Source organism: Ciconia boyciana, chromosome 4 (genome assembly GCF_034638445.1).
Source record: "Ciconia boyciana chromosome 4, ASM3463844v1, whole genome shotgun sequence".
Lineage (NCBI taxonomy): Eukaryota > Metazoa > Chordata > Aves > Ciconiiformes > Ciconiidae > Ciconia > Ciconia boyciana.
The window spans coordinates 72588010-72613617 of NC_132937.1; the positions used below are offsets into that span (position 1 = coordinate 72588010).

Genomic DNA, 25608 nt, shown 5'->3' on the forward strand with positions numbered 1-25608 from the left:
TGAAGGGGTCTTGTTAGACTCTTAAAAAATATTCCTGAGGGGCATTTTAAATAGGGGGACAGAGACTCTGAACTGCGTTTTGTGTCAAGAGAAGAGCCAATGTATGCTTGTTTTAACCAGTACTGTTAAGGAGATGGGTTGCAGCCATTCACAAATTCAGGCCTGCTTTGGAAAAGGGGAGCTGAGGCCAGACTGTTGCAATTGTTTGGGAGGCACTAGACACAGCATGTGCAAATCAGCACACGGACAGACTGGCTGTGACATGTCATGTACCCCCACCTCTGACCCCTGTGCTGTAAAATGGCACTGACATAAGCCTCAGAGAGGCTGTGTGCATTGCCCAAGGTCATATGAAATGTGTGTCTGAACTGGAAATGGTGCCCTAGTCCCCTGGGACACCACATCTCAACAATACGAGCCTTCCTGCTACACTTAGCCTGGCTTTTCTCTGCTTAAACACTAGCGCATGTTCCCATTTCCCCTGTAATTAATTAGCAAGAAAGAATATATTCTCTGAGAGAAAAACCATCTTTCTCAGCCTGCTGTATGTTTAGACAACTGTCAGTCTCCTGAATAAATTTATACAATGACTATGCTGTATTTTTCAATCGTTATGGAAACTAACCATTGCAGTTTTTATGTGTGTGTGTGTGTCTCACACCTCCCTAAGGAAGATGGGAGCTGTTAGCCCTGAATAGGCACTGGACTTCCAGGTAGTGACAGGCAGAGCTGCTGGTGCCTTGCTGGCATCACAGATTTCTCTACCACCTTGCAAGTGAGGAAATGCTGCTATGGAGCATGCTGTCTTGTACTGCCCGGAGCCGCAATCTCATCCTCCCGTGGGCAGGGGCAATGCAGCCCATGGTGCCCCAGGGAAGGAATTGATCTGCAAGGAGCAGTTTTGAAGAGCACAGGTCAGAGTCCTGCCCATGCAGCCATCCCTGTGTACACAGAGGACAGCTGCCCTTACATGCCATTATCTTCTTTATGGCTACGCTGTTTTAAAAGTTGGTGCATCTTCATCCTTTCAAAGGTGTGGTATCCCTATGTTGATCCCGGTTTGCTGTGCTCTCGCACCAGTCTCCAGTAAAGGCCAGAGCTGATGGCTTCTACGATCACTAAGCTCTTGCTCTGCAGGCTCAGTTGCCTGTGAGCTGCTGTTGCACTAACCACAAAAAATTCAGTGAAACAGGTGGTGCCATCTACTGGGAATCGAGATTTTTACTTCTGCTTGATTCACAGACAAGACCATGAAATCTAATCTAATGCCATCAGTGAGACTCCCTCCAGGCTTTATCTGGCATCTTTGCAGCAAGATATTCATGGGCAGGAGGCAAAAACCATTCCCACTGGCACCATTACAAGTCAGGATCTGAATTCAGTCTGTCTGTGTAGAAATTTCTGTGAGGCTTTAGCATGGCATCTCACCACAACAAATTACTGATGCAAGAGCACATGAAAAGGCCAGGAAGAACTGCTTCTGGCTTTTTGACCTGGGGGAAGAAAATATTCATCCTGCTGTGGCAGAGTGGAGATTAAATGCCCTGCAGCTGTGACAGACAGATGCAAGGTGTTATGGAGGGCTAATAGCAGGGAAAAGCATTGAGCTTGCAAAAGAGCCTTTGGAGAGATTCTCTGTTGTGTTTTTACCCAAGGTGTTTTCCCAAAAGCTCGATAGAACACCCTTACAAAACAGAGTATAATTTTGTCACTAACCTCTGCCTCAGAGCCTAAAGCATCCAAGAAGCAGGAGCTCTGCAGCCTGGGGAGAGACCTTTTGGAGTCTCCCCATCCAAATACCTGGGATATTGGATGTGGCCATAGTTTTGGTTACGAAACAGATTGGTTCAGGCTGCTCAGCAGCCCCTGTGTTCTTCTGAGCAGCAATTTCTCTTTGCTGTTCAATGAGATGATACATGCTTTCGGGTTTGTAATACACATTGCCAAACATTGAAGGTCAGGCTTTGCTGCAGCACACTGCCATTTTGTCAGATCCCTAGGTAGAAGCTTTAACAAACCATTTGCTGCTGGCCTAAGTCTGTCCCCATTTAATTCAGTGGGCGTTTCATCTCTGATTTCTGTGGCAGAATTATGATGAATGCCTTAGAAAAATCCCTTCTGAACTGTAACTTTCTCTCTTTGTAATGTTTGGAGCCTCCCTCCCTGCCTCCATGTATTGCTAGCAGCTTTTGTCTAACAAGCAAGAAAGCCATTAATTCCTAATATGTTAAATGCTGTCTCCAGAACTTATTTTGGATGAGCTATTTGCTGTATTAGAGCTGCAGCCTTCTGTTTTGCTCTCTATAAAAAGTCACAAATTAATCAGGTTGGCTTAGACACAGGAATTCATCAGGGCCATATAAATGCTTAAATGCCCTGCCAAATAGACCTGAGACATTTTCAGAACAACAGATTAATATATGGTTTGGATCCTGACTAGATCTGCAAGACAGATACAGCATGGAGGTATGAAGCTGCACTCCAAACCCTAGTCTAGCAAACTTCTAAGTGAAATGCAGTCCTGTTAATGGAGGGAGTTGAGAGCATCCCTTTCCAAGATGCCCTGCTGTGAGCTAGGATGGGTGAGCTTCTTGTGTTGTTCAGTGTCTCTTCACCAGAACAGGACCTTGAAGCTGGATTTCCTCATCGATGGGCTTTCGTTTAAAGATGGACCATTCATTCTTCTGCTCTCTGTTTTGAGGGGTTTGCTAGGCTTTTTTTTTTCAAAATCCAGCTGCCTATTCTTGCTGCTTTTACATGTGCCTGAAATAGGTGTCCTATGTCAAAGAGGCTGGTTTGTGTTTGGGTAGGAAAAACAAAAGGAAAAACCACATTATATGTCTTTGACTCTAAGTAGGTGTTTTTATTCTCTCTGAGAGAAGCGTCACACATTCAACAGCCCAGATAAAAACTGAGCAGCCTCCTGGTCTGTAAATCTTTCAGTCTTGTGACTTTTTTATGTATAGGTGGGAGAAAAGGCCTTTCAAAATTTCTTACCTCGAAATCCCAGCCTGAAATACTACTGTTTCTGGAAGAAGCCAAAAGCATCTGTAGGAAAACTGCCTTTGGATCTCTTTTGCAACTGTTTGATGTGAATGGCTGCTTAATGGGAAGAAGGCAATATTGTCCTGATTCCCGTGCTGCCAGGCTGTTCTGAGAGCTTTAGGGACTTTTATACCTAAGACTGGTTTTCCTCAAAAATACTGAGACTTGTAACCCCCCTCTTAGGAACGCCCAAATGCACACCCCATTGTGCATAAACCCCCTTAATGTTCTTCCCGTCCATAATCCTCGACTTTGAGAAGGTTTAAGTGCCCCCTTAAAAAGAAGAGCTGGGAAAAATTCTTGATTTGGAGAAGAAATGTAATGCTTCCAGCCTTAGGAAGGGGAAATACACTGCTCTTCTGAAAATCGTGCATAAGAGGGAGAGGGGACAGGGGCAAGAGGAAGTCAAGGGGGTGAGAAGGCCAGCGAGGGCAAGTGGGGACGTGACACTTAGAATGATTTCCTGCTTAACAATGATGTCAGTCTGTGTGTCACAAAGCCTCCTTCGACAGGATTTTAAGTGAAAACATGTTTGAATAATTTGTGTGCTTTCTTTCAAGAGGATAAGTAGTCTCAGAAAAAAACTGCTTTTTTTCTGCCAGAAGTGGTTTATTTTTGAACTGTGAGGCCTGATGCCATTCTTGTTTACATAGCTTTCACATCTATGAAAATAGTTTTACTGGCTCTAGCAAAGTTGCTCCTGATTTGCACCAGTGTCCAGCATCCCACCCAAAGGAGAGTAAGAAGACTTAGAGGGGAGGAGCAGGAGGGAGTCCAGCACCAAACAAGAATGTCCCAACAGGCTTCAGAGCTGCAGCTTAAAGCAATGTAAAGCATATGTCATATCCCTTGCCCTGTGAGCCAGTGACCTCAGAAACTCAGGTTTATACACCTTCACCCTTTGTTTGCTAAAAGGAAAGGGGAAAGATTGTCATGGTACATTAACATGGAGTCTGTGTGTGCAAGTGACTCCAGGGAGATTTATAACCATGGAGCTTTCTTTACAAACAGCCCTTGAAATAGTGCTTTGGGAGGGGAGAAGTCAAACTATCCTCTAGTACCAGATGGAATCAGCAGCTGAGATTTTTTTTCTCCTCTTTTTGTGATCCAAGGAGAGTATAGCTGGACTTGTCTGAGTTGCCTCACAGAGGCAGTGGTAATACTTATCTGCTGATATTGGTTTGTTCCTATGTATCCCTGAAGGATTTGCTGGGGGCAGAGGGTGATATTGCCTCCTCCCTCCCCTCTGTGAGGAACAACTTTTACTAAATGTTGCTGGAGGGGAGTAGATCAGCTCTGAAAAACATGGCAGAGGGTATTAGGAGCAATGGGGAGACTTGTACTGGTTTCAAGTGCTTTTAGGCCAAGGACCTACTTCAGCCTGGTACAGGCTGAATTTTGCATGTGTGCTGAAGCCCTGCCAGTGTGCTAGGCAACAGTGCTTTTCAGCAGCAGCCTGGATATAAGCATGTGCTAACAAAGCCCTTGTGCCCTAATGCAAATGAATTATTAACTTTTTGTCTCCCCGGGCCATGCAGACCATATGCCTTTGCTGGCTGTTGCTGCCTGCTCTGGGAGCATGGTATTAACTTCCCTTACCTCTCCTGACTGCCTGAGATGTGACTTTTGATGCTGCTTTCATGAAGGCTTTTGCTGAAGGTGTCCTCCTTGGAAAGTGGGCTCCACTCTGCCATGCATGGGGGTCACCAGGAGCTGCTCACACATGCACAGGCCAGGCTTTTTGCCACAGGAGCGTCCTCATCTGGTGACACAAGGGCCTCAAGCAGAGATCTGAGACCCTCTGTTTCAACAGCATGCTTTGTCACGGCAAATGGCGGCACAGGTTGCACGCAGTCCCGCTGCTGACTTTGGGTGGCACCTGTGCCCTCTCTGACAGGCAAGGCTTCTCTGGAACCAGCTCACTGCTGGCACCACTTTGGGGGAAATGTGATGAAGAGAGAGTGCAACAACAACATAAACGCTATATTTGAGTCACACAGAAAAGGACATGCAGGACTGGTGTGATCAAAGGAGCAGTAGGCTGACAGTAATATAATACACACCTCGGAAGTGTTCCCCCTTCAGATGGTGAGTAACTCTACATGAATATAGTACAACAGAGGGGAAGGGAGGCTGGTGACATCTGTCTGCTGTCCTTCCCCAAGTACACTTCCCTGGAACCAGAAACGCCACTCAGCAAGCCTATATGAAGCTGTGGCAGACTAGCAACATTTCCTTGCTGTACCTGTAAATTATGCTGTGACTTCTGGTACCTCTGCACAGTAAGTATTTGCATAACTTAAAGAGAAGTGGGGAGATCCCAGCCTAAAGCCTTCACTGCCCCTTCTTCTCCACATGACATCTTTTGTTGGAGCCCCATGCAGTCCTGCCCGTTCCCCAGCTGGTCATGCTTGGAGCACCCTGGAGACCCTGGAATGTGATTTCTGGCAGGACTGGGTAAGCTGGGTGCCTTGGAAATTCAGGTTAGCAGCATCATGGGACCAGTTTGTAAGTATTGTGTTCAAGTGGCAAATAAGCCTTGTTTCAAATGCAGTGGCTTATGGTCTCCTTTGGCTGTGAAGATGCCTGGCTATGGAACTCCACCTTCATGTGAGGCCTCTCTTCTTCCACTGAGTGCTTAGTCATGTCTCCCTGTAGCTCTCCCCATGCACCAATGTCTCCACCAACCATCTTCAGGCCAGCTGGTGGTCCTTCATGCCCTCCAGTTACTGCATCTTTACAGCTGTGTCTAGCTGCCCCTTGCCCCCAGCGGGGGCAGCTAGACACAGCTGTAAAGATGCAGTAACTCCCCCTCATAACTGCAAAATGACTTCAAAGATCTTTCCCATCCTCCTTCTTCACTAGTGAGGGCAGCGCTGCCTGTCACTGCACACCCGGCTGTTGCCAGTGTGCTGATGGCACTGCAAAGGGCCCAGGCCCTGACACATCCCACTCTTCCTTCCTGCAGCTGCTACACCCTGCAGCACCTCCACCTTCCAGGAAAGAGTTTCCCTGTACACAGTCTGTGTCTTTTACAGGGCAAAACAGCTGCTTGCCCTTGTTCCCTTGCGCTCTCCACGTGGGGTTTAGCGGCCTAGGTTGGTTGTAGGAGTCCTGAGGAACACAGTGATGTGAGACTGCAGTGTCGTGGGGTCAGGCTTCCAACTCTGCCTCAGCAAAGCACTGGCACCCGTGTGTAGATTTTCAGCACATAAAAGCCATTGTTGGCTACTCTGCTTATTTAAGGATTGCAGTGAACAAGGGCCAAGGCAGGGTAAAGCCAAAGGGTCCTCTGTGCTTTTCAGATCTGATAGTTAAAGAGTGCCCTTTTCCCTTCTGGGATGACAGCTCCATGCTTGCAGACTGATTCATGCCATTAACCTGTCTGCTGCCAGCTACGACAATTTGGAAATGGATCTGTTTTACTGTGGAGGTGACACCCCCTCAGACACTAAACCCTACTATGTGACTTCTGCAGAGGTCTATGGAAGTGGCACAGGCTGGAAGGATTTGGTGGGGATAATCCTGCAGGGATGCATTGTCTTGAGGTTTGTCAAGCTGAGAGCACCACACAGTATGCACATAGGTATGGTGTTTTCGTCTCCTGCTCTGAGATCATAGGTGTGTGTGAAAACCAGCGGGACTAAGAAATCCCCTCCTATTTTAAGTCCCTTCCTATTTCACTCTGGTCCCATGTGCCTTTGCTCCCTCATGTACTTTTTGTGATCTTTATCTCTGTGGGTACATGGTTAAAGGGTGGGCTTGAAAAGAGGCCTCCAAATGGAAATCACTAAACAGGAATTGCATGTAAAGGACCAAGTGGTGGAGACATGGCTGCTCTTCACCATGCATTGAGTATATTCCATAAGGAAGGAGTTTGAGTGCTTTAGCTTGTCCTCTGGGACTTCTCTGTGATGAACAGGTAAAGTCTGATGGTCAACAAGTGTTCAAATGCTATTGAGAAGTCCAGGAAAAAGAGATCAGATTACTTGGTCCCTGCCAAAAGGAGATTATCCAACAGTCCTCTGAAATGGTTTAATTTCTACATGGTAGCATGAATGCAGGTTGTGCAGGGCTGAAGATTAGCTTCACTTCAATGAGCTGATGGTGGTCTTTGGCTATGGCTTTGGTTGTGTCAGGAAGGGCAGGTTTGTCTTTGAGAGGTATCCGTCTGAAAGGGATGTACTGCATGTTTGAACGAGAAAGTGCAAGATGGATTACTTCTCTGAATGACACACTGGCTATTTCAGTGAGGACCAATGCTGCTTGCTTTTGACCCTTGCAAGCCAGGAAGGGCAAGAGTTGAATTTACATCTTTCTAAGTCTGCTGTGTGAGTGTCATGGGTGCAGGGAATTCCAGCAGCCTACCAGCTGGAGAGCACAAATGGTGTAGGAGGCATGCTGTTTTAGGCTCCTGAGACAGTCACTATCCCCACAGCTAGTGAGTATCACTGTTCCCTGCCACAGGCAAATAGTTTTGATGAGGTTTTCCTGCCTTCAGAAGTTTTTTGGTGCAGGATTTAATAGCTCCCATGGAGGTAAATAGGACTTTGCATTGTAGTGTCTTCCCAAGCCCAGAGTCACATAGTCCTTGGTGACAACCACAGTTTTCATAAAGCAGGCACTGATAACAGCCGTGATCACTAAGAAGAATGTGAAAACTATATTCATCAAGTACTCAAAAGCAAATTCCACCTCTATTTATTTTTCTATCTGATATTTTCAGGCCTGTCCCATGATTTTTCAGGAACCAGAACTGATGGTGCAGATATTGTCAATGCTAAGCTAAACAGTCTAGTGCTTTTAGTACTGCTGTCAGACTGGTGTGTGTCACCCCACCTGCAGCCCTGAGTGTAGCTGCCCCTTGGCTACGCAGCACCTTGGACATGCTCTCCAATGGACTGGTTGAATATCCCCACTGAACGAAGAAGCCAGTTTAGCAGCTGTGACTTTGATTTCAAACACAACACTCGGTGCTGGCAATAGTCAAAGGTGCCTTTTGAACAGCTAAAACAAAGTTCCCCATGCTTCAGAAATGGCTTCAGGGATTTTCCTGTCAAAGGAGCAACACCTACAATGCATCCAACTGCAAAACTCCTCCATCCTAGCTGAGACTACTGCTGTGGCTGAACAAGAGTAAAAGGTATAAATTCATTTGCAGTGGATGGAGCAATTTCTTTCTTTTTGCAACATCTGCGAATGATCAGCATCAGGATTCTGTCTGATTGCTGGATAGCTAGCAAATCCAAGTTGAAACATCTGTGTGTCAGATATGCATCGCTGCTGATCCATCTGCAAAACACATCAGATGTCAGTTGATTGACTTGCACTTGATTGGGCTGGGTAACCAACCAGTAGGAAAAGAGAAACTACATAGCACAGTGAGACTTGTTCCCCCTCACCCCACCTTCTTTTTAGCTCTACATTTTTGTTCCTCTGTTCATGTTTTTGCAGTTGTTTTTCTTACATGGTGCAGTTATGGTGTTGAATATGGATAGGAGAGTGAAAGCCCACATTTCAAAAAGGCAGGAACACAGCTGGTCCTGGCAAAAAACCCTGTTTCTGTGATTACCATCACCAAAAGTATAAACGAAACATGTCATGAAAGCTTCCAGAAACTGCTTTGGGATCTCAGCAGGAATACTGGGGAGGGTTTTGGGTGTGTTTCTGTAACAGAGATTTGAACACTTTTGGGTATCTTCTCCTTTGGCTTTTAAATCACTTTGAATCAAACACAGTTGTGATACTAGAGCTTGTTGTTTGAAGCTGAAGTCATATTTTCTGTCTTGGTAATCCCTGATCGCATTTACGCTGGTCACCCCCACTCCTCATTGCTTCCTGCTGCCCACTTGCCTGGGCCACATGCATGTGCAATTGTTGCAGTCATCATCAGAAATACTCTTGCTCTTCTGGCTCCTTCTTTAGTGACCTCTGGAAGTGCAGACATGCATGATGAGGATTAAGAAGACTCTCCTTGTTAGTTTTTTAATGTGATGAGTAAGATGATGAGGCCTAGCTTATGACTTTGTATATCTGTCATAGCAATCGCTGTATTACCCAGTACTGCAAAGTCAGCCTGGACCTGGGGCTTATCTCTGCCCTTCCAGCAATTAGAGAAGGATTCAGCCATTCTCACTTCAGTAGCAGGTCTCCTAACAGGAGGACAAAGGACAAAATAAAAGGACAAATGAAAGGACAAATGAAAGGACAAAATAATCTGTCTCACTCACCTCTACATTGCTTCTGCATCACCATGAGAAGCGATAGCAGCATGTTGCTGTGAGGTCTTCAGGCAGATGTGATCACCCAGACATGATACAGGTGGCAGGTAGTAAGTTAGAAGGTGATAGCTTTATACAGACATCTTTCTGACTCTAACTGCTGTTGATGTGCCCCATCTGGGGAGCCAGCAACCAAATTCTCTGCTGAGATCATGTCATGCTCTAGTTCCTTATGCTGCTCTGAAAGCAATGGGAATGGAGTCTTTCTGCACAGGCAGTATTGGTAAAACCCCAACGTTTCTGAGACAGAGAGAGATTAAAGCTTGCTTTAACAGCCTTGTGGGACTCTGTGGCTGTTATAGCTGACAGAGGAGATCTGCCACACAGTTTAAAATCAGAGCCATCACCCCTTTAATGATCTTCCCTCTGCAACTCAAGGATAGCTTGTTAGCACAGTAGTTCAAACTTCCCAGTGTGACTGTGATGTCTGGGTAAGTGCTTTGCAGACTGCCTTTTAATCCTGGTAAGAGCAGAGCAGTCATTCAGCAGCTGGCTGGCCTAGCAGATGAATCCCCTCTTCTGTAGGCATACCCTGCATGAGATCACAGATGTCTACATGGGAAAGGAAATCTTCTCATCAAAGGTTGTGGCCCAGGTAAGTGTGCATGAACTGTTTTATTTGTATCATGTCAGCTGGAGGAAGAAACCTCCTTTGCTGGAAAGGTCTTTCTGCATAAAAAAAAAAACAACAGAAAAACACAAATGGGGAGGAAAGTGTGGATCTCATCAATGTATCTAAATACCTGAAAGGAGGCTGCAAATAAATCTGAGCTAGTCTCTTTTCGGTGGTGCTGAGTGACAGGACCAGAGGCAGTGGGCACAAACTGAAACACCAATGGTTCCCTCTGAACATCAGGAAACACTTTTTCACTGTGAGGGTGACTGAGCACTGGCACAGGTTGCCCACAGGGGTGGTGGAGTCTCCCTCCCTGGAGATCTTCAAAAGCCACCTGGACATGGTTCTGGGCAACTGGCTCTATGTGGCTCTACTGGACTGGGAGGGTTGGACAAGATGACCTCCAGAGGTCCTTCCAACCTCAGCCAGTCTGTGATTCTGTGACCAGTGAGTGAGGGGATGTCTTCAGACCAATCTAATGTGAGCATGGTCTCCACCCAGATACTGGGAGCAGAGTCCACCAGCTCAGTGGCACGTGGTAGTGAAATGCGTTAGCCATGACACTGGGTTAGCAGCAGTGCTTACTCTTGTGCAGCTCCTCTCTGTTAGACACATGGAAGCACATTAGCAACTACCCACAGTTAACAACCATGGTAAAAAGAGGCACTGGAAAGTTGATATCAATCAGGTCATCTAGATCTAAGACAGCTTCACAGGGCAATGCACTAGGCAATACCACTTAGTGCATGAGGTGGTTTTGCAATGTTGTCCTTGGGAACAAAGAAGCAATGTATTCCAGCATTTTCTCCCAGGAAAACTCTAAGACATCTTCCTTTTGCTTCTGCCCTTTATGCCTGGGGACAGTTTGACTGGTACCTGACACAGGTGAGATTGCTGATAGCATGCCCAGCTCAGATCTAATAAATTACATAAAAGTAGAGGAAGAACAGAATTTGAAATGTCCCCAAATAATCAGCAGTAATAACAACCTGTTACAATCTATTAAACTTGAAACACAAGCAAAGATTTGGTCAATTTTGCTTCAGAACTAAGTAATTCTGCAGTATAAACAAAATGAAAAGCCAACAAGAATGTTTCCCTTCCGCTATATGGGGGAAACGTGCTCCAGATGCTTGCAGTCTGTTGGTACCAAACAGCAGTGTGATGGACCGGATGGATTGTGAAATGATGCCTCTAACTGAACTAAAGAATAGGTAATGATAAAATGTCCAGCAAGCGGCTAGGTAGAAATAAGAAATGGAAGATTGTAATCCAGGCCTCAGAGATGGCTCTCACTGTGCTTCATTTGCAGGGAATTTTTGGAGGCCAGACCCAAAACCAGCCCCTAATGTTGAATGATTCATTCTCTAGATGTACTGATAGACACGGGGGCAATTTTCCAGTGCCTGTCTGGTCTAAGTCCTACTCACTGTTTTGAGCATGCAGCACTGGAAATGAGGAGCAACATTACTGCTGAGATAGGTTGCTGCCTGTGGAAGTCAACCTTGGCTCTATGAGAGCTTTTGGGATCTTCTCCAGCAACAATAATCTATTCTTGAGGAAGAACACAGGCACTGAGAAGAACAGTGCAAAGCATCTAAAGACATGGAGTTTCTGAAGCTGATCCAAAAGTGAATTTGGCCTCAGAACACATGTTACATGAGATACCAATGCCATTTTGGAGGGGTCTTCTGCCTTGTGCTGCCACGGCAGGGCTAGTTTAGGATTCTGGTGCCGGGGTCAACCTAGCCTGTGCATAATCAGTTGCATAGCAAGACCCTACCTGAGATCCTATGTTCTCACTGTTAGTATTTACAGACTACCTTTTAGATAACCATGTCCCGGAGTTAGCGGAGGCTTTATGGCTAGAAGACATGCAAATGTGCACATGGAGCAGTGTGGTGACTTTGGCTGAAGAACACTCCACTTACGACTGAGCTGACCACTGCAGCATGGATGTCCCATGTCTCCAGTGGTTTCTGTGGCGATTGACCTCTGCTGCTCTCACCTGTGTTACTCATGCTTGTGGAGGTGCAGCCATAGTTTTCAGTGAGGTGGGAAACTTTTTTGTACTATGGTTATCACCTAGTAATTTTGATGTTAAAAAATGTCAGTTCTCCTGGGGGAATGGTGGAAGACACTGGAGTACTTAGTGACATAAGGCAGAGAGATTGTCTTGCCCAGCTTTTACCAACTGAAAGTCAATCTTCTCATGTGAGCTACTGTGAGCCTCTGGGCTTCTTTGTACACAGCACAGACAGAGATAGTGCCAGAAGATGATTCCTCTCAGCCAAAGATTTATTCCTGAAACCAGAGGAATTTCTTATCAGTCCTTGTCCTTGCTAAATGAAATGGGCATTACTAGCTTCAGTGAAAACTATGTGAGCTCCAACAGGCCTGCCACCTCCTCTTCCTAGCTAGGTTTGCTTGAAGAACTGCTTAGATTAGGGCAGAGAGTTTTCTCATGTAGATGGGAAGGAAGTTTCAGGCTGTCTCTGGGGCGAAAAAAATAACGGTCTAACTTTGCTGTAAGGGTATGTTCTCTGAATTGGGACCAGGGATGGTAAAAGACTCTCTGCTCTGTAGTAAAATCCAGCTTCAGAGAAAAGTGAACATGGCAAGCTGCAAGCAGCTCTGCAAAATGTCTCACCTGAATGAATAAGCATCCAGAAATCCACAATCCTTGTTTTGAAGCAGTCATTACAGAAAGGGAGGTGGTAGGCAGAGAGGAGTAGCTTTCTGTCCTCAAGGACTTTGAAAGCAGCAGTTTTCTTCAGTTCCTTTGGGAAAGGACTCAGGAAAACTGGAAACATTCAGGGATCCACCTGTCTTCCACTACTCTAGTGCACAATGTGCCATGAACAACTGAGAAAGTGCAATTGCCATTAGATTTCCAATAGCATTGGCCCATCTTCTTGCAGGGTGGAGAAGTGATGTGTCTTTAGAGGCAGGAGGAACTAATTCACCTGGCAACCTAGGCATCACACAGCCAGAATACTGAAGGTAGCAATGGGAATTTCTGTATGAAGGAACAGAAGGGTGTTCAAGTCAGACTAAATGGATTTACTTTCCTGGATTTACTCTTGTTTTATTTAAGCCAAGCAAAACCAGATTTCTAAGACTGAGTTGCCCTCATGTCTTTGTGCAATCAGTTTAAGAGGACATCTTAATGTAAGCTGAAGGTAGTCTGTTTGTGAGAAATACCTCAGTATAGATTTGGATCAGGCAGTAATTCAGCAATGTTGATTTCAAGTGCAAGATTTGCAAGGAGAGGTGATCTCTTCTATCACATGGTGATGCAGCTAGGGTAAAAGGCAAATGGTTAGGTGCATAGGATTTTGAGCTAGTTAGCTGAGTAAACATGGCTTGTTTACTGGAACACAAGAGGAAACTAGTACAGAGAGTTTCTGCATATTTCTTACTCTCAGCTTTAACTGGAACATTTTCTCTCTCACTAATATTTTAGTCAGTTTACTATAGAAATAGTAAGTTATCATATAAACAGAGACAGGTCTTGGATCCAATCCCAAAGCTCCAAGGAAACATTCCTATCCTTTCTGTCAGGCTCCCCAGTTTTGAGGGCAGCTTGTCTCTGTTATGTCTGTAAGGCAACTACTGTAAGAAAGTCTTAGTCCTAAGCTCTTGGTTCTGCTTTTGAATAATAACATTGAATAATAACACTGAATAATAACATTTGTGACAGTGGTGGCTGCCATAGGTGGCTGCCATTGCAATCAGCATGCTTGATTGCAATGCTTCACCTTGGGGGCACTTTTCATCCTGACTCAGCATGGCTCCGTGACCCTGGCCACCAAAGCTAAGCATGGATCACAGAGACAGGTCTAGAAGTAGCATAGATGCTTCAGCACAATGCCACATGGACACACCACACAACCTGGTCCCTGCATATGCTGCAGTATCGAGCTTTGCAGCCCTACCAGCCTTTGAACTAAGTTTGTTATCTCAGCACAACACTACATGTAATAGCATATTCATCCCACTGTGTATTCAAGGACCCTAATCCCCTGTAGCTTTCAAGAAAACTTGAACACCAGTGTGTCGAGCTGCATCCCTTGACTTTTCTGAAAACACAAACTGCAAAAATATGATCCGATTTCTTTCACAGGGTGTGCTCTGTTGGTTAGAGCAAAGTGACCAATCCCAAAAGCTGGTTAGGCTGTTGTGACACATCAGGCAGTTTGCAAATACTCATTGTCTCAGCTTTTCACTATCTGCAACAAGACCTGCCTTCAGAAGCCAGAACAGGTGTGTGAGGACAAACAGGTGGGCTAAATTATTGTGAAAATGCTTCTGGAGACTAGAGCCTGCTCTGGGGTGTGCAGGCACTGACTTACTATTAGCAGACAAGGGGCAAACACACACTAAGTCTCCATCCCTACATTGCAAATTTTCTTGAAGGGGATCAGAGAGAGCAGGCCCATGAAAATCTGCTGGAGTCCGGCAAGAAACTGATCTCTGGGTAGGTGCTGGGGAGCAAGAAGGGTGCATTGAAGCCAGAGGACTTGACCCCTGGCAGGAAGTGACAAAGTATAATTGTGTCCCCAGGAACGATGGGGAAAATCCCAGGAAGCAGGGTGTAAATTATCCTGTTTCCTCCGCTGGGGTTTGGCCAAGGATTAACACCCCTGTTTGCTTAGGAGAGGTCCCGCAGTGCTTTTAATATCTGCAAGGGCCCACGCACTGCTGCTGTCTCAAGCATATGCGCCAAAAGAGCACTTCTGAGCAAGTGTCATGAATCAACACCAGCCCAGGCTCTGCAGGAAAAACAAATAGCCAGCCCTCCAGCCTTTACTGAGGGTCCCTCTGTAATTCATGGGGGCCCAGGGGCACGCTTCGTGAGGAAGTGCGATCTCCTCCCTGCGTTTAGGGTTACAGCCTGCAGGCCATTTTTAGAACCGGCCGGGAGCTTGTCCTGTGCCAGCACAGGAAGAACATGTCCTGGCAAAACTGATCCTCATCATGGTCTCCACTACGGGCGTATTAGCTGCTCCTGATGAGCGAGTGGAGGGAGTTTCCCTGCAGGATGATTTTTAGCACAGCCCTGGAATTGTTACCACTGAGTTAGCCCTTGTGTTTCTAACAGCACCACCTTGCAGATGAATTTGTCATGGGGGATGTGGGGGGACACAGTCACCTTTTGCTATTCTGACACACCTAGGATTCACCATCAAAACCAGAACTGTGGCATCTTCCTTGCTCCCCTCCCAAGGCATTGGCCTCACCCTCTGTGCCCTACCCGCCACCCCCCATCAGAGGTCTATCCTTTCAGTGATGATGTTTTTTAAAAGAGATTATCTTAGATGGAAAGGTTGACTTGATGTAAGCATATGGTAAGGAAAACCCCTTCCATACATAACTGATGCTCCAGTATCCACTGCAGCTTAGTCAGTCTGCAGCTAAACCCTACCAGTGAGTAGTCACTTCAGGGGGCCTCACGCGGCCAGCCAGGGACTAGAAGTGATTTTGCTGTGTCTGCAAGGCACTGAGCTCAAATTCACAAACCCTGCCAGGCCTGAGTTGGCATTCTGGCAGCGCTGCCAGAGAGGATGAAGGAGCAAGAGGTTGGGAGAAAGAAGTCCTTATTAGCAGAGCATCTTGGGGGTGTGCTAAGTACAAACAGGCAGAAAACTTCTCCTTTGCCAGCTAGTTCCAGGAAAGCAATCATGTGGGTGATGCGAAAGATAACAAGGCAATCCAAAGACTGGAAGTGCAGCAGATGCAGGAAGACTGCTGAATCAGTGTGCACAGCAGTCAGGGGATAAAAGAGGTGGTAAAAGCCACGTTCTGATGCCACGGGTTTTGTGGCATGCAGAAAAACTCTTGCACCCTAGTCCCAAAATTCAAGATGGGTATGTTGGGGTCTTTCCCCCTAGCAGAACTGAAATTCTGCTAGGGTGCATTTGCCTGTATATGGCTTTCAGAGGCCCAACTTTGCAGGATAGGTAATGAAAATGTTGTTCAGTTTTAATGAGTTATTCACAGTCAAACATTTGGAGAAACAATGCAACCTCTTCCTGCTCTGAATTCCCCATCTGTCTGATCTTTTGACTTGAGAATGACCAGGATACCCTACAAGACTTGGTATTCGGCTGAAAATATTTTATTAAATTTTTAGACAGTTAGGAAATGCTATTGTCTTTTATGCCATTTCTCCCCAAAATCTTGCTATCTTTAGAACACAGTCTCTGTATTGTTGATATTAAAACATTTTCTGTCCACTTCAGTTACATGAATGTCACTCCCCCTCTTTGCTGTACCTCTCCAGAGACAGCCTGATACATCTAGATACTGATCATTCTTGCTTTGCTGTCATATTGCTTGGCAATGGAAAGAGCCACAATCAAGAAGACAGCAGAGGAAAGAAACATTCTCTAACTGGATTTAAAATGCTACCTGTAACTTTTCTTAATGCTGAACTGACTAGCATTTATAAATCAGTCATATAGGACCAGGAAGTTAGAGTCCAGAAAAACCGAGTACGTCCCTTATTCCTTCTAGTAGAACTGGGCAAGATTGCTTCCTGTGCTGAGCCCAGCTGGTTTTATTTGAGTGTATGGTCCTCCTGCCTTCTGTGCAGAGCTGTGAGAGCTGACTCACCATGGCACTGAATGCTTGGTACCAGTGTGCATGCTTTGTGTGGAGTCTATATGTTGCCCTGCTATTGTCCTGTGTTGTTGGCAGCTATTGAGCAAAAGGACGCAGGGGCAGATGGTTCGTAATGTCTAACAGATACTGGCGCACCTAGTGAGGCTTGAAGCCCGCTAAAGTGGCCCAAATCTCATGAAGATGGATAAGGGGGAAGAGACCAGCCTAGGAAAAGTACGGTCCCATCCTTTAGGATGCACCCACAGAAATCATGACGCCATCTTCTGGTCAGAGTGTCTTTATGGATCAGAAGAGGAGTAGGGGCAAAGAACAATATATCCCAAATCCTTTTATCTGCAGAGAAAGAAGACTGGAGTCAATGTTGAGTGCTGTTTAAAATCCCCCTCAGTATCTTGCGCAGATCTTGCCTTTGCATGGGTATGCACTTGGGCTGCAATCCTGTGCAGTCTGAGTCAGGAAAGTAGCTCTGACCTTTTGTGTGCAGTATCAAGAAAGCAGATGAGATAAGCCTGTGGGTGGGCTTCTGTGACTGATAAAAGCCCAACCCATGGCCTGTGGAGAATAAGGGAGTAGCAGCTAGCTCAACTACTTCCCAGCTGTGGAGATGAAGAGGCCTGGGAGATTCATGGAAGTCCTGCTTTGGACATTCTCCAGCTATGGAATAAGTGTCCCTGTCTGGCTGAAGGGAGGCTAGATGAGGTCCACAGGTCCTTCTGCTTCTACTTCATATGTTAGAATTAGGCTTTTCCATTCAGAATCTCACCATGAAATGTGAAAGCTCATGGCTCATCCTAGCAAATGCCTCTGAGGTTTAAAAAATGAAGCTTTGGTTTAAAGTAGTTGCAGATAGTCATGGCAACTAGGTAGGAGCCCTGTCCACCATTGCAAGGCAAAGAAAAAGGGTGGAGTAGCTTTAGTGCATGGGCCTGGGGTCCAGGGAAGAATGCGCTGGCTTGCTAATGTTTTGGTACCAGGTCCTGGCTTGCTAATGGTGTGGTACAGATGGCTCGGTACCAGGTCTTTCACCTTCACATGATGGGGAGATATCCTTGGGGAAGAACTGTCTCCCCAGGAACTTCCACCCTAAATGGTTTTACATGTATTCAGTATTAACCACATAGAGCAATGGAGGGTTCAGATTCCTTTGATTGTTCTGGTTTGGGTTTATTTTCTTCACAACAGGGTGTTTGACTAGATCTCAGCCTCAAAGTGGAGATCTGGTTCAGCTGTGGTACTGTCCATCTGCTTCAAGTTAAGCATGCATCCAAGAACCCTCCTGGTCTGCAGCTTGAACATGTTCCTGCTGCTTTCATGTCCCTGGCAACTCACTTACTTCAAAGACACCACAATGATGAAAAAATTTGTTTTATGTCATCATAGTGGGCACAGAGGAGGTCATTGGGCCTCTGTTTGTAGTATACCTTTAACACAGGATTTAGGGAGTAATCCTGTGGTTACTGAAGTCCTGGACAGAGCGCTCAGTGGAGGGAGTGCAAATCGGATCCAGACTGGCTAAGGAAGTTACACAGCTTTCCCAGCAGAAATGGTCACCCTACCTGATAAGGGTTGGACATTCTTCCAGCTCCTCAAGATTACCTGTTCTGCAAAGCTAGGTGCAATAGCCATGACTAAAGTGCAGTTATTAGCCCTCCTCCCCACCCCAAAATGCTGTTTCAGCAAATAAATTTGGCATTAAAAATTGCGAGAACTGTATGTCAAGCTAGAGTTGTGCCTTTTCTTAGAACAAGTAGAAAGCACATTTATTGGCTCTTTTTTTTTTTCCTTTTTTTTAATCCTGATGAGAAACTGAAGTAATTTTCCTCAATATTTAGTGGGGAGAAAGCAATTTCCCAGTTGACTGAAAGCAAAGTAAGTGCTGACTAAAAGAAAATTACCAATGAAAATAGAGCTAGAATAGAAACTTAATTTCAGCTCTGCTGCACTGATGGGCTGACAAGATAGAAGATTCTCTACAGTTGCGTGAAGGATAATCACTGACAGGCTCATATCCAGCTATGTGGTCTCTTGAGAGAGCTCAAGCCTAATCCAAAATTGTATGAAACATTTTCAGTATGCTGTTTCTTTAATTTTCCTGGGACATTTTGCAGTGTGTGAAGCAAACTGCCTATTTAAATCTTCGCAGGATCTGAGCTTTAAACGCCTTGAGGCAGGGACAGTCATTTGCTATGCACGTCTGTATAGCAAATAACCCAGCAGGATCACCAGTGGCTTACTGCCGTGCAAGGACGCATTCAAGTGCTTCTCAGAAATCGGGTCTGAATGGGTTGGCACATGCATGGCAATTCTGTGGTGACACAAATGCCTGACCTGAGCTCCACCACCCTGAGGAAAAATCCAGCCCCACTGAAGTCAGTATCAAAACTGTGCGCTTTCCCTTTTGCTGGAGCTTCACTTCCATGATGCACTTTGTTGGGTCTGTTTCCGCCTTAGTACCTGCAGAGAGATGTTCATCATGTATTTATCTGGTTTTACAAAAAAAGGCACCTTACACACTGCTAAGACAACATTTTGTAACAAGTCAGAGTGTTGCCTACACTATGTCTTCAACCCTGACAGCTTTGCTAATATTTTTTTAGAGCCAGTTAGAAAACCAGGACAAAATAAGTGTTTTCTCACAGGAAATTCCTCCCCTCTTTGCGGAAATCTTTAATTACAGCTGCTAAAAAATCAGGATAGCTTTTCTCCCCCAAAGACATCCTGCCAAAAATCATGCTAATTTAATGGATAAGCTGAATTCAATGCATTTCTACCCATTTTAGAGTTTCTTCAGTTGTTTCACAGCGAAATTGTCCTGATATTTCCTGGAAGACATCAGAAATCTACCTATGTAAACTGAAGGTTTTATAGATTGTGGATCCCTCCTGGGGGGCTCAGACTTTCCAGCTGCTTCCCAGACGGAAGCCTATGTGCACAGGATCAGGATCCACCTGAGTTTCCAGGACTGATTGCTCCTGCATCTTTCCTCCAACCCAGCGAAGTGCTTGAGAAGGAAGTGGGAAGAGAAAAGGGACAGTTGCATCCCTCCTTTCCAATGCCTAAGCAGCTGTTTTGCAGCCAGCAGGGCTGAGGGCCATATATAGGTTAGCGGTGGGGCTACAGTTCCCAGAGAGAGAGACAGACTAGCCTTCAGGGACTTACATTTCCCTTCCAGCCCTGCAGAGCAGGTTTGGGCAACGTGCTTACTGTCCAGCATGCTATTTCATGATGCAGCCATGCTCAACGCAGAGGAGTACCAAAGCATCAGGTGAGAGGGTGAGCCATGGGCTGATCGGGATGGAACATCCTTTCTGGTGGAGAAAATCAGTTAATTTCAGTCAGACTACCTGAGCTTCACCACGGAGCTGTGGTCCGTTTCTGCTTCTCCAGTTGCAGTATGATGACAATGCTACTCAGCCACCCCTTTAAAACACCTCAAGATATACAGTACTTTCTATCTCCATGAGATATGGGGTCCCTATTTACTGAATTTAATAAAGTAATGCATGAATCATATTCATTTTGACAACACTTTGCATTTTTTCCTCCTAACATTATGAATTAATAGCTGAATAATTCACACTATTTTTACTATTTTGTTAGCACTTTATTCTCACTTTTTAAACAGTTTGGTTTTTGATTGCACTCTTATAAAGAATACTATTTTGTTAGCACTTTATTCTCACCTTTTAAACAGTTTGGTTTTTGATTGCACTCTTATAAAGAATACTTTCAAAATGGGGAAAGGGGTTTGTAAGCCCTCCCTTAACTCTTTCCAGCCTGGCTTCAAATGATCCTCTCCTTTATTTCTAAAGTGCTGGGGCCTAGCGCAATTCAGAGCTCCCTGTTCTGGTCATGTACTTTCTCGTTACCTCCTTTCAATGCCTAAAAGATTTATTTTTGTTTAGCTTTCTCTCTCCATTCAAATTGAGATTACTATTATTAAGATGTGTTTAGAGAACAGAATTCCACTCTTTACTCTTTATTTTTGGCTTCTGGCTGACTATGCTTGATAATTACATGTAACCACTTCATTTTGTAATATATTCCCCATATTTCCCTTCCAGCTGACCTAACACTTTCATACAGTAACATACTACAAAGTTCACTGACCCTTTTTATCTAGAGGCATAATTGAGGCTCTGTGTTCCTGAATCTCTGAAGTCCACATCAATCCTTCTAAGCAAACTTCCTTTCAAATGCAGATAGAGTACTTTCTCTCAACTTGATGAAGAAAGCTCCTTTACCTCCTTTATTATCTGCTTTATGATATCTGTTTCATAATTTTAAATGGTGAGAAATCCTCATGCTTAGTTTTAAACACCATGCATGGTGTTTAAAATCTATGTTGAATTCAAAACCAGCCAAATCATGTTCGATAGTGGGTGAATCACAGCTGACCTGCCTGTTAACAGAGTGTGAATACATTCTGTCCTGAAGTCTGTGTAAATCTCTTTTGTGGCAGCTTCTTTCACTCAAGGCTCACTGTGTTTGGATGTATGAGGTGGCTTTCTTTCCCATTGCGGGTTAATGTTAGGCAGCAAAGGCACATGCACAAGCTGGAGAGGTCTGTCATGACTGCGTGCACTGTACGTGCACTGTGTTGCATGTGCACACAGACGCATGCCATCTAAATTAGCATGTGAAGGAGTTTTGGACTGTAACCCTCTGCAGATCTGTCAGCAGTAACACCCACTTGAGGCGACTTATGCCTCTGACAGCCTCTCAGCCATTTCCATATAACGGCTCCTATAGCCTGGGAAACTGACAGAAGTTAAACATCAGCTGACAAAAAAAAAAAAAAGTAGCTATTTTTTACACACAGCCCAGGTCACTACTTGGCCCCACCTGTACGCACACCTAAAAGTGTGGGATGTGAGTGTGAGCAACTGCCTGTGTGTGACAGCTGCTTACACTAGCTGCTTAAACTCTGCTGTTCTAAGAGACACAGCTGCGGAGCCTGCCCCTTCAGTTACCTTGAATTAACTACCAACCAGACAACTCAGGTCACAGACTCTCTGTGGTCTAAGGCCTTGATTCAGAAAAGCATTTAAGTGTGTGCTTCAATTTACCCTTTTTGTGCAATATACATAAGCACATGCTTAGCCTTAAGCACATGCTGAAATCCTATTGAAATAATTTTGCAAGGGACTGGGATAAACAAATCACAGCCACTATACAGACAGAACTTTATTAAATAAAAATGTTGGGTTTATCTCTTAGGTTTCTGTTAATAGGCCTAGGATGTGGCTTTCTACTGAAATGTTGCAGTGAAAGTATAAATTACACTGAAAGTCTCTATAAAACATTCCCTTTGTCCTTTCTCGTTCCCTATTTTCCATCAGCAATTCACCACAAAGAATGCATTTCCCACCAATTCAAAAATAAAGCCAAGCAACATCTTAATCTGAATTGTCTGTATGCCTGCGAGCTGCGTGTTTTGGAAAGTGCTGTTATGTACTTTGCTACTTTAGAACCACAAGCAACTAAAAATGGTCACACAAAAGGTACCTAATCAGTCTGGCAGCACTGTGCCATGAAAGATTTATTCTTATTCTCTATAGCTTGATCTAGGTATTGTATGAATGCTATCTGGCTCCTGTGCCCAGAAATACATACGATCAAATGTGGGTCTGGCTTACTGCATTCCAGGGCAGAAAAAAGTTGTTGCTATGTTTTACACCTGGCTGCTAAGAGTGATGTTTGTTTGGAAAAGCTGCCTAACTGTCTCTGAGTGGTGGGCAAACTCACTATTTGAACCCATGGTGTTGAATCAGGGATTTTTTTTTGAGGATGATGAAGAAAGATGTCTCATCCTCAACTCTTGCTTTGATAGGTACAGGAATGTCTAGAGCACTGGCAAATTGCAGGCAGTATTTTCCCCTGCTGTAAAAAAGGAATAATAATTAAAATAGTTAGGGATTATAACTCCTATACATTGCATAAATGCCATATTCTTTGTCAGATAATGCTTTTTTGTTCTACCTGGTTGGCATGACCTAACAAAAGAAGACGCATTTCATATATTACCAGTATCATTCTGCTCATCAAAATCCACACTATTCAGAAATATAGTCATGCACATAACAGAAGGCAAGACAATGAAGGGTTTTGGCTCTGGCTACCTTCTTCTGGAGGCAGTTACTTTGCACCACAAAACTAGGCTCTCCTAGCAAAAGTAAAGAATGTCACCTTCACTTTCTTTGAGTTGGTGGGAAGTTTGCCATTAACTCTGAACCAGAATTTAACCTTCGGGACAGAGATTTGGATCTCTGGGATTGAAAAAGATGAGTTTAAAAGTAAGAATAGGGTAAAGCTAAAGAAACAATGACTGAGTCTGCAAAGAGCCTGAAACAATTGGTTTGCAGCTTGCCCAGTTGCTTTGTGCATGGTATTTTCACATGCACAGCTAGAAGGAATGGTCAAGATTATAAAGAAATTATAGTGGTCTTTTAAGACCATCTTTGTGCATACAGTGTACCCAGCCCACGGGTAGGTCAGGTCCACCAGCTATTAAAAAAAAAAGGCAGAGGCATCCCCATCCATGCCCACAGGACAGTGAGCATAACACCGACTACTGAAGTAGGAATGGTAAAAATACTATCACTGAATGCTGAGAAAAGATGGACAAATGCATTGTGGAGAAAGGTCTACATTAAGAGCAACACCTTATTCTGCTACAAGCAGATGCTGGTTCACAGAATGGCATAACTTTTTCCCTTTGATTTGACCTCTGTTGTCTTTTTATTTATGGCCTCAACATATTTTGGCTTCTTACTGTGTTTGGAAGTCCTTAATTAAAATAACTGGGGATGGTACAGGAGGGAAGGTAGCATACAACAGCACCATACACCACGGTGGGCAATGGAGACTTAGCGTTCTAACTGTAAAGGTTTTCTTAGCTTAAGCCCTAGAAGTGCTAACAGTTTTTCTATATGTGAATTACACATGCCATATTAAAGTTATCAGGAAGATGCTATTATGAATATTTTGAGAGCTTTCAAAGTTCACTCTTTTAATTTGCACCAGACTAAAAACTGGCATATTTCTGGCTTTGCTCAATATCTTTAAGACTGTGATTAATAGCAATATGTACTTTTGTGAGATTTTAAATACCAGCCTCCTCAGAAAATGTGGCTGAATTTTACAAAGATGGCGATACGTTCTTTGGTGCATTTTTGATCTTAAATAGATCACACTGCTTGTGCAAAGCACAGTGGACACACAATTTTGGCACAGACGTCCTGAAACAAGAAAACAAGTATGAGTCAAAAGTAATAGGTCCTCAGTCTGAAGCTGATTGACAATAAAAAGACTTGGGAAGAATCACAGTGTTCAATATCATATGCACTTCACGAGAGCGGCAAGCTGGGCAGAGACCGGCCGGCTGGGCAGGGGGCAGGCAGGAGCAGCGAAGCCGAGGCAGGCAGGGCAGAGCAGGGCCCGGCTGGGAAGGCCAGGGCCCGGCAAGGCAGAGGGCAGGCGGGGCAGGGCAGGGCAGGGCAGGGGTCGGGTAGGAGCAGGGGACGGGTAGGGCCGGAGGCGCTGCGCTCCCTGCGGGCCCCGGGCACAGCGGGGTGAGCCGAGGGCTGCCGGGGCGGGGGGCGCGGGGGGCGCAGCCACCCCCGCCCCCCCGGGCCAGGCTGGGGTCTCGCCGCTATGCGCGACGCCCGCCGGCCCCGCCGCCGCCTCCCTCAGCCAGGCGGCGGCCGGGCCCGGGGGGACCCCCCCCCTGCCGCCCCACCGCCCGCCCCCGGTGCGGCGGGCCCCGCGCCCTCCCCTTCCTCCCCCCGCCCGGCACGGGACCCTTTAAGAGGAGGGGGCAGCGGCTGGAGAGCTTGGCCAAGGGACGGGGCCGCTCCCGCGAGGGCTCTAGGATTGGGTCGACCGGCCAAAAAAAAAAAAGAGGGGGGTGGGAGAGCAAAAGAGGGGGAATTTAAAAAAAAAAAGAGAGAGGTGTGGAAGCAGGCGAAGAGGGGAAAAAAAACGAAAAAAAAAGAAAAGGGAAGCCGTCCCCAGACTGTGCCAAGGCTGGGAGCGAGCAGGGATGGTGCACCCCGGCTGGCTTTGCCTGCTGCAGGGCTCCCTCCTCCTGCTGGCCAGAGCGCGGCAGAGCCGTGGCCCCGCCGGTGCGTGCCAGCTCCGCGGAAAGGTAAGCGCCGGCGCCGGGGGTTCTGCGCCCCGCGCACGGCACCGGCCGCCGGCGCCTGCAGCGCGGGGGCTGCCGCGGCCCCGCGGGAGTTGCGCGGGGCGGGGTGGGGACACGACGCGGCGTTCTCTTTCCCTCGGGGGGCGGTGGCGACAGCGTGGGGTGCGGTGTGCGGGACCGCCCCGGCAGCGGCCCAGCCCGGTCTGCGGCGGGCGCCCCAGCGCGGGTGGCTGGCGGGAGCGGGGTAAGGGAGCGGGGCGGGGAGGGGAGGGGAGGGAGGGTGTTTTCTCGGGGCTGTGCGCCAGGTGGGACGACCGCTGCTGGGTGCTGACGGCGGAGCGTGACGGAGGAGGAGGACCCCGGGATGAGCCCCAGCAGGACCTTTTGCCTGCGCTGTGCGGGACGAGCTGCGCCGCTCGCAACCGGACAGGCTCGCCTGGCGTGACTTGCGGCCAGCATCCCTCGCTGGGGGTAGTCTCGTGCCCTGCTGCTGAACACCGAGCACAGTGGAGCAGGTTCGGACCAGCAAATGGCCGTGCCCTAAAGCAGAAACACGGTTATAAGTTATGTTGGTTTTGCTCGTCCTCTAACCTCATCAGCCTGACTGTAGTAACCAGGAGCAGCGTGGGCTGACCTGGCTCCGATGGGTGGTAAGCGCTGCTGAGGGTCCCTGCTGCGAGTTAGGGGTGATGTTCTGGCCAGCGTGAAGCTTGCAAGCAGGGTGTCATTTCCATTAAAAATCAGACACTGAGAAAAAGTTCTTGCTGAAGTTTCTGAGATAAAAGTACCAAAAATCATGTAGGAAAAGCCACCCTGAACTTACTTTATGTTAATGTGTCTGTTAGTGCTAACAGACCATCCGTGCTGTCTGTTGGCATCTGCTTGTACCCGGA

The 25608-nt window shown here is 46.1% G+C and overlaps 1 protein-coding gene across 1 annotated transcript in view; it reads left to right on the forward strand.

The window, feature by feature from the left end:
• The first annotated feature begins 24613 nt into the window (after positions 1-24613).
• TRABD2A (TraB domain containing 2A) overlaps positions 24614-25608 on the forward strand; it is an 81036-nt gene continuing 80041 nt past the window's right edge. Inside the window, exon 1 of the mRNA XM_072860008.1 lies at positions 24614-24718. Coding sequence (XP_072716109.1) covers positions 24614-24718 — 105 coding nt within the window. The remainder of the gene's footprint in view (positions 24719-25608) is intronic.